At 44.0% G+C, this 13,216-nt stretch overlaps 2 protein-coding genes across 8 annotated transcripts in view; one reads left to right on the top strand and one right to left on the bottom strand.

The window, feature by feature from the left end:
* Window positions 1–5,384, top strand: part of RNF13 (ring finger protein 13) — a 121,317-nt gene extending 115,933 nt beyond the window's left edge. For all 6 annotated transcript variants that reach the window (XM_081301572.1, XM_081301568.1, XM_081301569.1 and 3 more), the window contains 2 exons: window positions 1,228–1,308; window positions 1,561–5,384. In XM_081301572.1, coding sequence (XP_081157698.1) covers window positions 1,228–1,308; window positions 1,561–1,925 — 446 coding nt within the window. In that variant the 3' untranslated portion in view covers window positions 1,926–5,384. The remainder of the gene's footprint in view (window positions 1–1,227; window positions 1,309–1,560) is intronic.
* On the bottom strand, window positions 5,221–10,829 carry PFN2 (profilin 2). 2 transcript variants are annotated; one of them, XM_081301574.1, is made up of 3 exons: window positions 10,637–10,829; window positions 8,572–8,764; window positions 5,221–6,575 (listed from the first exon to the last, which is right to left on the bottom strand). In XM_081301574.1, exons 1-3 carry the CDS (start codon window positions 10,766–10,768, stop codon window positions 6,478–6,480), a joined length of 423 nt encoding a protein of 140 aa, XP_081157700.1. In that variant the 5' UTR covers window positions 10,769–10,829; the 3' UTR covers window positions 5,221–6,477. The 2 variants fall into 2 exon arrangements, with proteins under 2 accessions (XP_081157700.1, XP_081157701.1); XM_081301575.1 differs by having other exon boundaries at window positions 5,221–6,896; window positions 10,637–10,828.
* Window positions 10,830–13,216: the final 2,387 nt, after the last annotated feature.

The raw sequence follows: 13,216 nt of genomic DNA, 5'->3' as shown, positions 1-13,216 counted from the left end.
CAGCTCTAGTGAGGTTCTGAGGCACTCTAGTGCTTGCCAGCGATGTATTTGATAGGTGATGCAATAGTAACTGACCTCAGGGTTCTAGACAGGAATTAATGATGTCCATTAAAGCTTTCCACTTAGGACTACTCCTGGAGGCGTTTTAAATGACTAGAGGACATGGAAGAACCAGTCACCCCCTTTTATGAATCTTATTCATCCAGGCTGTCCAGATTCTCTCGGGTTGTTTCCCTGTGTAGACAGGCAGAGAATTGGACCGTGTCTTGTTCCCGATGATATTTGTAAGTTTTTATGTACACTTAACAGAGAACCTTGAATTAAAATCAGTCACTAAGGTGTCTAAATCTGTATTAACTGGAAAAGCCAAGTTAAAAACTGCCACTTTCTATAAACATTTATAATTTGAACTTTAAAAAGAGCTATGAATTAATAAACTTCTGAATGTAAAGGTGATAAATTCAACAGTAAGACAATTAAATATCAATGATATTAGTAATAAAGCTCACTTGAACAACTGCATGCTGACCCTTTGCTCATTCCATCCTCACAGCCCTGAAAGACAGCTCAGGTCTTTTTACAGCTTAAGACAGGACGTCCAGGGCTGAGCGTGTGCCACACACCACAGAACTGGTGAATGCTGGCGGTCTGAAGTTTTGTATCTCTTCAGTGTTCTTACTCACTAATGTGAATACGTTTTAATGTTTTCTTTTGAATTTGGGGGGAAAAAATGACCCAGAGCTAGGTGTGTATGTAGCTCAATGGTAAGATTCTTGCCTAGCATGCATGAGACCCTGAGTTTAGTGCCTGCACTGCAAAAAAAAATAAATGACCCCAGAGACTTTGAGAAATTTAAGCAATGAAATTTTGTTCTTCAACATACAATATTTCAAAATGGCATTTGAATAGTTATCTAAATTTCTAATATAATTATGACTCTTATTAAGATGTTTCTGTGAAGATAATTAGGGTAAACAAATGTGACATCATTTTCAATTGCCTATTTCAGGTACAAGGTTAACTACTTATATTAAAACTTCAGATCCTTGAAGTATTGAATAGCTAAGTAGCTCCTTCAAGTTTTGACAAAACAAAACAAAAACCCAAGCAAAAGCCGTCCAAGATAGATCAATCAGGGGGCACATAACTAAGGAACACTAAACATTCGAAAAGTCTGATGAGCTAAGAGTTCTCTACATATTTTAATTGATACTATTTATGTTCCAGGAGATGAGTATGACGTCTGTGCCATTTGTTTGGATGACTATGAAGATGGAGACAAGCTCAGAGTCCTTCCCTGTTCCCATGGTAGGGGTAATTACTGCTTTAACTTGGCACACAAAGGGGTTTTATAGCTGGGTTCAGTGTTGCAGGGTGGGGATGCAGTTGTTAGTGCACCCTGAGGCAGACTCTGCACTAGTTATCCGTCCCACTGAAGGTATTCTTTTTCTTGTCCCTACACGAGAGCACAGATCACAACATTGAATACACCTGACGGGGGATGGAGTGGTGTTCCCAGCCACAGCATGCTAACTGAAAACATGCATTTTGTTTCAACAGCTTACCACTGCAAATGTGTAGACCCTTGGCTCACTAAAACCAAAAAAACCTGTCCCGTCTGCAAGCAGAAAGTCGTTCCTTCTCAAGGTGACTCAGACTCTGACACAGACAGCAGTCAAGAGGAAAACGAGGTGTCAGAGCACACCCCCTTGCTGAGACCGTTGGCTTCTGTCAGTGCTCAGTCATTTGGGGCTTTGTCGGAATCCCACTCTCATCAGAACATGACAGAGTCTTCAGACTATGAGGATGAGGACAACGAAGATACTGACAGCAGTGACGCAGAGAACGAGATCAACGAGCACAGTGTTGTGGTCCAGCTGCAGGCCAACGGGGACCGGGATTACAACATAGCCAACACCGTCTGACTTTTGGAGGTGACTGGTTGATTATTTCCCTTGAAATGTTTACTTAGGTATGTAATTTGATTTTTTGCTCCCTTTAGAGGTTTCTGTAGAATTAACTTATTTTCTAGCGTTCTAGTTTAATCAGATTACTGAAACAGGCTTTTGATCGGTACTTATCTGCAGGAGTGTGCTTCCTTTCACTAATAACAGACTGGTGCTGTCACTCAGGCATCAAATGAGCTCTTTGGGGATGAAATTTAGCCAAAACATTAAAAAAAAAAATCTCAATATAGCTTGCAATTAAGACATAGATCACAGTATGCAAATGTTTTGTGCTTTACACATGAAGTCAGTCCTGCAGCCATCTAGCTCAAGCTAAGCCAACTCTCACCTCCACAAACAGTTACAAGTAGGTTGAGTTGGAATGTGTATTTTGGTGTTCCCTCAGATCACCATCATTAGTGAGATGCAACAAAGTAACTTAGTATTTTTCCTTCTGTCACCATAAATTCTGAAGCTGTTTTTTGCTTTCCTATTCCCAAGTAGTCTGATCCTGATAGGAAAGTCTATAACTAGTGCAGATTTTAAATTTGTTTTTTTTTTTAAGGGTTTAATACTATAGTGTTATGTACAAATTTGAATCAACAGTGAAGGTAATGTCTCTGGACTTTACTTACTGGATTTCAGTATCCTTAAGGGTTTTGTGTTGCGATCAAAGCAAAAGAAAACGCTGCATAAAAATACCAAACTTCAGCAACTATTAACTCAGATCATATACCTCTTAATAAAGAGCATCTTATGCTAACTAGCCCTGCGAAACTATGTACAGAGAGATTGTTCAAGTATTGAATTCGAAAATAAGTGCTTATGTTTAACAGAACTAATGTATTGAAACAATGTATTATGAAAAAGTAAACTATATTATATATCACTGTAACTATATGTAGAAAATATAGACTTCTGTATAATCAAAACGCTAAGAATTTTTATACGGCCTTGTATGAGAGGTATTTGAATGTTAATAAACATGTTTTCCACTTTAAGAATAAGTAGATGTTTGTTCTGCTGTGCTACTACTTACCACATTAGCCTTATTTACATGCCTAGTACTGTAAAACTAAAGGGATAATGACTGAGGTCCGATCAACACACATGTATAGTGTGATGCTCCCAGCATTTAGGTTAATCCATGAAAACACTAAAACCACAGCCAAAAATCATTCCAAAAATTAAGTGTATATTATGGTAATGTTATAAACTATGTGCATCTTTGCAATAGACATACCTACCAACATGGGAAACTACATAAAATCATGTTGTAGAATAATAAATACAATATAAATAACAAGCCTTTTGTTAAAAATTATGTGTTTTGAAGCAAATTTAACACTAGGGAGAAATTTCACTTTCTGAATTATTTTTATTGAAAGAAATTTTCATAATCTGCAAAAACCATAACCTCCAAGTGTTCACTTTCAAAAGTAAAAGGTTGAATTCAGTATGTACTGTCTGGATATTACCTTATCCTGAGAAGGAGGACATCTACAGATTTACCAGGGTGGTTAAGCAGAGGTTGGAATGTGGCGTAACTGTATAACCCTGGTCTTTTTAAACCTGTTCTATAGTGTGTAACTCTGTATTAGATATGGTATTCTTTTATTAGTTATTAACCCAAAATTCAGATGAAGGACATGGTTCAAGTTTTTCTGGATCAAAAATTACTTTTTTTTGAAATTTCAAATTAACTTTAGTTGTAAAAAAAATGTGTGCAATGTCTTAACAGCACTGGCTAGGACTGTTACTTGTTCTTTTAATATCTATTTGAAATCTTCTATAATTTCAGTGTATGGATTAAGTTTTTTGAATAGGAGAGCAAATAAAATTTAATTTTTTTCTGATTATAAAAGTAATGTTATTGAAAACATTGGAATCAAAATAGTCACCTGGAAACTGAGCCCAGGCAGAAATGTGTGTGTATCTACCACCTTCATAAGTATAAGTACTATGTCAGCAGATGCTATATATTACACTTTATGCCCCCTGACCCCCAGCATCCACTAGTGACCATGTTCTTGTGTCATTCCTCAATGACCATTCTGTCCCGGGGACACAAAATTCTGTGTCCAACCCATACCTCTGGTGCTGCCAAGTGTGCTTGTCCTAAGTAATGCCATGTGATGAGACATCTGATACACTAAGGTGTACAGCTCCATTTCCTCATGCTGAACTCAAAGAGCTAAGTGTGAAGCAAAGTCTGCATGTATATATTTCCAAAAGTGTTCTTCTGTTGAAACTGCAGGCCATGTAATCACCACACCTAGTCACAATTTTTCATCTGCCCAACCATCTTTTGTCCTTAACAGGAATCTTAACAGAACAATAAGCTGATACCAGGTTTTTATCATTTCACAACTACTAGGGTGTGTTTAATTACCAAACTAGTCAAGTCCTGACACCCCATATGTACAGATTTAGAACTAAAGCCTGACAACTTGTCAGAGAAAAAGCTTTCCTATGTACAGTATTTTATTTTAAGTAAGGAAGAGATTATCCTACTCCCAATCTACTTTCTCTCTCAAGGACAGCATGCAGATCTGACTTTTGATATCTGGTGACTACTTCCTGGATGCATGGAATCTCCCAGGGTAGATCCCTAGAAGCCAGAACTGACCCTGTGACAAGCTCCCCAGTTTCACTTAGATCCTCTAACTTTTGAACATCTACCGCTGTAAGTTTCTGCTTGACATTTCATGGTAGTAATAATTTATCTAAAAAGTCCAAAATTTACCTCTTCACTAAACTTTAGTACATATTAGGGAATTTACAATCTCCAGGCTTAGACTGTTTTGCCATGGTCAACATGTTGCTCCAAAGCTAGAGAATGCAAAAGCATCCCAATTCTCTTAAATGCTGTCAAAGCAACATCTTCTGCTCATAGGATGGAGAGTCCCAGCTGGCAGATTTTCCATCCTGCCAGCACATGTCATATGAAGTCACATGACATTTCAACAGAGTCCACAATGTTGCAACCCTTTTCAGTACTGAAGCCTCTTACTGCTTATTAGATTCACATCTGGAGACCGATAGAGGAAAATTTTTTCCAGCAGATAAGTCAGTTTTCCTCACACGGCATGAGGACATCAGCCCAAAATGACTAAAGCCATTTTTTAATAGATCAAAGCTTATTAAAACGAAATGCCTAGGTACTTAATTTAATGTTTGCAGCAGACTCTGGCTTATTCTCTATATTCCCATCATGTTGAAAATCAACTGTAACAGTAAGCCGACAATTTACATAAATAACAGGAGTCTAGAGTATTTGGTTGGAATAAATTTATTTCATCTGTCTGTAAACAAGGTGTTTAATAGTTATGGCATTTTTTAAAATGCATATTAAATCAGATGAGTTAGACTGTATCCCAGATGTAACAAAGTGCAGGGAAAGAAATGGACAAATCAGCAACAAGATTTGTTTTAAATCTGTACATTATCCACAAGGCCCAAACAATAGAAGCAAATACTAGAATGTCCCTAAAGTAGTGCCATTCGAAAGAAACCCTTAATAGGTCAGTTAAAATCCATCTCACAATAGCAACAGTTCATTTTAACAATAGTATGGCACAGAATACATATGAAAAAATTCATCACAAGACGGCCAAGTCCACAATAATGCAACTTCATATAAAAACTCAAGCTGCAAATAAAAATTGGTCCTATGAAGAACAAACTGGACACACTCCAGATGGTTATGTTGGGAGACCTAATGTCCATAATGGCAGCCTTTTGCAGTTTTACTAAAACAAGTAGAGCTGGTGTGCAAAGAAAAAGACAGGAACAACAATGTGAGCTATTGCGGTGATGGAATGTCCCTGGGGGTGCGTCAGTGTGGTTACTGTGAGGTCGTGGGAGGAGTGCCTTTTGCTCTTGTTTTGCAGTTGCACTCTGCACATGTCCTGCAGACACTGTGAAGAGATCTTGTCTACTCAAGTGCAACCACAATACTAAAAGCAAACTACTGCAGCTCTCAACAGCTCGTCAACAAAGGGGATATTAATTGGTTAAATAAACCAGGCACTGCATAAAAGAGGATGGAAGCAAACCAAATCCCTTATGTGCAAAGGGAGGGCAAGAGAAGAGGAGTGAAGGAGAGATGCATGCACTTTCTCCTCCCAACCATGCGCTACAAAAGGAAGACTAAGTGAGCCAAGTAAAGCTCAAAGTGCTGAAAAGACATCGATCAAATTAGAGATTGTACAACCGGCACCTTGCTTAATATTAACTTATTTTAGTAATCAATATCCCATTAATTGCTAAGACAAAGTGATGCCCAACTTGGCATGCCCCTCCCCCCAATTTCAAGGTATCATGCAAATCATTATTGTGCTGCAATTATGTTGCCAGTAGGGGTTGGTTACATACAGTGGTTAACAGACAAATGATAATTGGGCAAACAGGAACCATGACATTAGAAAGTAGGTAAAGAAAACTAGCTACCATCTATCTAGTCTGGTAGAAGATGACCACAATTGGGGTGGCGATGCAGACAGCTGCTAGGTAGATGGGGAGAGGCTGCTTACACATCAGACCTCCTCAGGTAGAAAGCGAGCTCATAGGCTTTCTTGTTAAGTGTGCCTCCGTGGACACCTTCCTTTCCCATGACTATAACCAAGGCTGGAGTACACAGGGAAACAAAACAAAAGTGAACAGCATTACTTAAGGAGGGGCGGGCAGAAAGAAAGACACCTTTCCCCACCAACAGAGGGATACACAGGCGACACAGGTTCATACCCCATCACCCTGCATTGCTAATAAAATTTCCAGAATTAAGACTTAAGCTTACCGCTAGGAAAGTTTAAGAGCAATTTCCCCTAATACTTAACAGTCTGCCTAGCAGCTAGAACCCAGAGTCTCTCAAGTATTTTGCCATTGAGTATGCCTTCTTATTCAATCCGCCTCCATGGACCCCTTCTTTTCCCATTACAAAGACCAAGACTGAAAGAGAAAGAAGAAAAGTGTTTCAAAAGAAGTGTTAATCAAGAAAGTCACATAAGTTTTAGCAGACAGATGCCTGATTAATAAGTTGACATTAAGTTAGTTTCCCATGAGCTGTCAAGCACTGAGGGCAAGTACCCAGATGGGGACTTTCCAATCAGTGATACACGAAGAACAGAACATGGTAACTAGTACTGCAATACGGAACCCCATCTGCAGCAGCCTGACTCTACACAGTTATCTTTACACTGGTTAAGGAAAAAAAGTGACCATTTATCTTTCACTTCAGGACAAAAATTCTGGTTGATATGACAAACATGTATGCCCCCAAAATATAAACAAATTCTCCCCATATTTAAGGTTTCCTAAGTAGAAACTACTAAGTCATACAAGTGACACTGTAAATATGAATAGACATATCACTTCCAGAGGAAAATGAAAAACAAATTTTAAACAGCTTTTTAGTTTCATTCAGAAGAGGCCAAATTAACAGAAGTTAAGTTTTATGCATACTGATATCCTCACTCTGCTAGTCTTGTTTTTAAATGAGTCTAAATCCTGAAATAGACTATTTCTAACTAATACCAGGTTCTTTTATGATGCCATAGTGTGCAGGTATATGTCACAATTCACACTCATTGCCACTAGATGTCAGTGTGGTTCTGTGGTATGAAAATCTCGGGTTTCCTATCACGTGGTTGACTGACAGCTAATGTTGAGAGATGTCTACTATTTCAAAGTCATCTCATTTCCCTATAAATAAATACTCAAACATCAACTCACACCAAAATAAAAGAAGACTTTAGGGCAATCACAGGCAGCTGGCAGGATCAGGGCATTACACTACAGTGCAGTGCCAGTCTCTTCGCACAGAAGAGTTGCTCTGACTTGTGACATGCTGACATGCTAAGTCTGCCAACTGAGGCTGTGGGAGTCCTGTTTATTTAAATATTTCTACAAGTTAATACATCTAAATGTCCTTGCAAATCAATTATATGGCATAATAAACCTCAATTTCAAAATCTTTTTTTGAAAAAGAAGGATTTTTTTTTTAAAGTGCAGTTACCTGGAGATATCAGAATTTTTGGACAAGTATAAACTAATCGTAGTTTCCTACTCTTCAGTAAATCTCAGACACACTTTAGTCTCTGGATATGTTTTAATAAATGGACAACTCATTCCAAAAAACTCATCTAATTATTTCTCACTTCCTAAGCAATGTTCCTTAAAAAAAAAAAAGAAAAAAAAAAAAAAAAGAACCAATATCAATCATGCTGCTTTATGATGAGCAAGTGAAAAAAGGACAAATGACTCAGAGGTAAAGTCTCACAGGGACAAAAAGAAGCCAAACAATGGAAACTGCTCAACAACTGCACGCAGCACAAGACCATCATCTGATTTGTCCAGTGGCTGGAGAAAACTCTTCATTTTGAGTTTATGAAGAGCTGATACTAAACTACCTTTCAGAAGGAAGTGAAGATGACAGTGGCTCCGCTGCAGGGGCCACTGCTGTGACATGGGCAGACCTACAGCAGTGATTCCCTTCAGTGCTGGGCAGTTCAAGAAACCACCTTAACAGCCATTATGGACTAACTGTCATTCAAAATGCTAAAGAAACTGCTTATGAAGTTGTAATAAGGCATGCAATCTTTAACCACAAAAACACCTTGCTTACCTCTACCAGCTCTGCCGACAGCGACGTTGTATGTTGGCTCACCACCTTGACTCTTTGTCCGGATGTCCATTGTGCAGTCGCCATCGACATATAGACTATCTCTGATCACTGAACACTTCTTTGCACCAAGAGTCAAACCGTTGGTAAAGAAGCCTTCCCGGTCTTTTCCTACAATCATATCTATTTCTACTGGCTGTCCCCCCAAAAGAGAAAAAGAAAAGGAGAAACATTAAGTTGTAGTGAATTCCTGTCAGGGCTTGATCTAACAGGAAAGACTGCTAGTTTATACTGCCACTACAAATCAGCCACATTTCACTAAGTGAAAATCAAGACAATGCCTTACAGGATTACATGTTTTATATCAGTTGGCTCTCTTTTGCAGTTCAGTGTGGTCTGCTAATAAAAACCAATCTATGCGAAGAATTTAAATAATGGGTACTTGACATGAAACAAACTGCAATCTTAAAAGAGTTATTTATAAACTGTATCAAGTCAGGTGGTGCTTTAAGGTGCTTATGTAATAATGGTAAAAATTCAGTTTCAAACTCTTTAAACAACAGTTTCTCACATTCGATCAGTTACTCGGGTCATGTTGCATCAAATTTAAAGTTCCTTGAAAATCTCCCAGGAAATAAACCCTGAGCTTAGCAGATCTGTTCACCTCCCTGCATGGAACAGCTTGAAATACCCCTGATGGTAAGAATTTCCATCTCTAGACCTCAGTGCATTCCCAAATTCATATTTCCCTCCTATTTTTCTAGCCACTACTCCTTTTTCTCTCCAACTTCCGTTCCCCTCCCATCTCAGCAATCAGTTTTCCTTCTGGGCAAACGCAAAGAGGATTCTGTCCAGAACACCGCATTAGGCGATGGCAGAAGAAAAGAAAAGATGGAGGGAGACTGGGAGAGAAACTGAGGTAGCCACCAGACTCAGAAAGCAGAAACGTGCACTCCAACGTTCCAGGCTCAGGGAGGCGTCGCCCCCTAGAACTGCAGAGTCATAGCAGGCCCAGCCATTCCCCAGCAGCTCCGCAACCCGCGCCAGGCAGCGGAAACTCGCACACAAAGACCAGCGGGCTGCAGGCAAAGTTGGCCACCAGAGGCCAATTCCCGCGAGGATCCTGGTCCAGTGCGGGCCCAGGAGACTCCCAAAGTGCCAGTACCGAGAACTGAGTGCTGCAGCCAGCTCTTAAGCCACGTTTAGCAAAAGAATAATTAGCACCCCCAATAAGGGACCTGGGTTCTGGCCCTAGATGGCAAGTGTGGGGCTGAGAAATCAAGGGCACATCCCATGCCGGACCCGAAGCTGAGCCTTCGGCGGAAACGGCAGACAATGAGCGGTGCGGGAGGCTGGGCAGGCATCCCGAACTCGCGGCACCAGTCGGAACCTGCCGGTCCAGGGAGACAGGCGGGCAGCGGCGGGGCTGTGCGTCAGCCCTGCCGCACCGCTGAGGAGGGAGGCCCGCGGGCGACCAGCCCCCGCCCCGTCCCCTCCGGCCACCGAAACCCCCGGCCGCTGCCACCAGGGCTCAGTTGCGTAACCGGGCTAACGGTGCAGCGACGGTCTGCTCGGGAGGAGAGTCGATGGCAGTTCGCCATCTTGGAGAATTAAAGGGAACCGGGGCCAGAGCCGAGTCGAGATTCACGGACCCACCTACGTGGTCGGCGGCATTTGTTGCCAGCCGCCGAGGCCTGGGCACCGGGAGCCTACGCCAAGTCGCCTGGAGAACCGGGGCACGGGCGCCAAGCGAGGGGCGGCCCGCTGGGACCCCTGCCCAGGCCCGCGCGCCCCGGCTGGCCCCCGCCCCCGCTGTGCCCGCGAAGGCGAGGCCACCTCGAGGCCACCGGGCCCTGGGCACCGGCCGCGGATAGCGCTCCCGCTCCCGCCCCCGCCCGCGCCCCCTCCCCCACCCATCCCGGCGCCGGCAGCGCGGGGGGCGCGGGGCGTCGCCGGCCTCGGCCTCCCCGGCCGAGCCCTGCACGAGGCGCGCCGCACACCTGCCGGCCCGGCCCCGCGCGCCCGCGGCCAGCTCGGCCGGAGCGCGCCGACCCGCCGCGGGGCTCACCGTGATGCTCTGGAAGACGCCCCCGGCCGTGGCCGCCCAGACGTATTTGGCGTCGCAGTAGCCGACAATGGCGGCCTCCTGGCAGCAGCCATCGCACATCAGGTTGTCCACGTAGCTCTGCCACCCGGCCATCTTCAGCCCTTCGCACTGCAGCGGGGACGGCGGCAGCAGGCGCAGCGGCGGCGGCGGCGGCGACGCGGGAGGCGGGGCGGGGGCGGGGAGGAGGCGGCTCTGCGCAGGACCGCCCGCCCCCTCCCGGGCGGCGGGGACGCGGGCGCGGCGGCGAGGGGCGGCCCGCGGCGCGCCCGGCCACCCGCCCGGCCCGGCTGCGCGACCGGCGGCGGAGCTGCGTGGCGCTGGCGGCGGCGCTGGCTCCCCGGGTCCCCGGCTCCGGCTCTGGCTCCGGCCGCGGCGGCGCGCGTGCGTGCGATCCTTCCGCGGCGCGACCCCGGGCCCGGGCGGCGGGGCCGGAGGGGGAGCGGGCGCGGAGGGCGAGGGCCGGGGGCGCGGAGGGATATCGCGGGCCGCGGAGCCCCACGTGCGGCGGGGGCGCCGGGGATTCTACGGCGTCGCACCCCGGGAACGCGGCGGAGTCCCCGCCGGCCTGGGCGCGCGGTGGCTCTGATGCGGAGCCCCGAGCCTCGGCGTCGAGTGGCGGCGTTGCCCTGGTGACGGGATGCGGTGGGCGGAGGGGGGGGGCGCTCGCTCGCTCTTTGTGGTGGGAGCGGCTGGTGGCTGGTCGTCCGCGCGCACCCAAGGAGCCGCACTTTCCCTGGACCCTTTGCCCCGTGGCCTTAAGGCGTCCCCGGTGGCGCGCGGCTCCCAGGAACCTGGCTGAGCTTTGCAGAGCCTGCGCCGTGGCCTCTGGGTACCAGCGGCCTCGCGTTCCGCGGATTCTTGGCCCCAGGAGCCCACTTACTGTTGCTAAGCACGGTGTGGCCAACGTGCAGACGTTTGGCAACCGGGAAAGTTACTGGTGGTCGACGACGTGAGGAAGATAGAAAGAAGGCTATCCAGGAAAGGGCCCGCGAGGCAGCCTTGCGTGACTTCTGTGTTAGAAGGGCAAAGGAGTCAAAGCATCCAACTCTGTATTTACTAGGCTTAGACTCCCCGCGTGCGCCTTCCTGCCGCCGTTAGTAACTTAGGACTTGATGTCCCACAATTAGGTGTCCCACTACACGGACTTCAGTTTGTACAAAAACGACCTGCCAAGTAAGGGAAAGAAAAGAGAGAGAGAAGCGTTGACTCTCGATTTTAAAATCATTGTGGAGGGCCACAGTTTGTAGAATCATAGGGATGTAGTTCTGGAAAGGAAAGAACGTTGCTAAACAATCTAATTTGTTCTGAGGTTTTGAATATTTTCTGCATCCTTTGAAATGTTCTACTGCAAGGAGGAAAACAGTCCAGTAAGAGACATTCCAGGTTAGGCACCTGTCAGATTGAGACAGTGTATTTGCTGGTATCCTGAAGATACAGAACACCTGCTTGGTGTAAAATGTGAGTCAAAAGTGTTTCCTCTTCGCCAGTGCTTCCACCTGACTTAGTTACACTTATTCAATCGTGTTTGCCTTTTGTGGTGGTGGTTGATGCTTTGATTCTTGTTTCTTAGCCTGAGAGTTGATGGTGGCATCACTGTGCTAATAACATGGATCTGCTCATCAGGCTGTGTCTTTAGGATTTATGCTCTTCATTTATGTATGTTCTAATCCAATAAATGTAAACAGTAAACAAAAAAGATAAAATGATAGAAAAGAAGACCTGATGATGACTTAAAGAAGTTTGTGGAAGTTGAGTTTTATTCTTTGATATACTCAGAAGTTAAGATTTTATTTCTAGACTTTGTTATCACAGAGTTGGAAATAATTGCATTTCCTAATTACATTATTGGCTTTAAATAGTAAAAGGATTAGATTAACTGAATTTTGGGAAATTCCTATCTCAAAAGATCCTAAAACACATCTATTGAGGAAAGCATCCTTAAAAATTTAGAATTCCTGTCATTTTCTTGAGATGACATATATGTTTCAACATACAGAAATGAATTTTAATTAGCTTTCTTTTCCTACATAGTGTTATTTTTCCAGAATTGCGTAGGGTAAAAATTGAGTAGCTATAGAAATATATATTCTAGGTAACAGATTAGCTGGATTTCACAGTTCAGATTCTTAGGTTATATATTCTAAGAGTCCATTTACTGTCTTTTTCAGGACTATGGTAAACTCATTCTGTGCTTATTTTCTTTAGAACTAGCATGTCACCTTATTTTTAATTTGTATATAATGATCTGTTACTGTCTTATTTACCTATTGCTTATCATATAGGTTTCAAAAAAGTATAAGACTTCAGTTTATACAAAAAGAGGTAGAATACTGACTTTTAGGAGTAATGCTGTAGGTTAAATCCAAAGGAATACTGATATGGTGGGGAGGGGAGGAATTATCAACTTGTATCTTTCTCTACTTTTTTTCTGGGTAACTGGTCCCTAGAGCAATAATAGCAGTGTCTGGACAGAAATCTAGAAAAGCTGTGGCTCTATTGGTGGTACAGATATCCAGAATGATGTGCCATGAACAATTAGTA

Source organism: Spermophilus citellus (genome assembly GCF_964194105.1).
Source record: "Spermophilus citellus genome assembly, chromosome: 7".
Lineage (NCBI taxonomy): Eukaryota > Metazoa > Chordata > Mammalia > Rodentia > Sciuridae > Spermophilus > Spermophilus citellus.
This window is presented reverse-complemented; position numbering and strand designations above follow the sequence as displayed.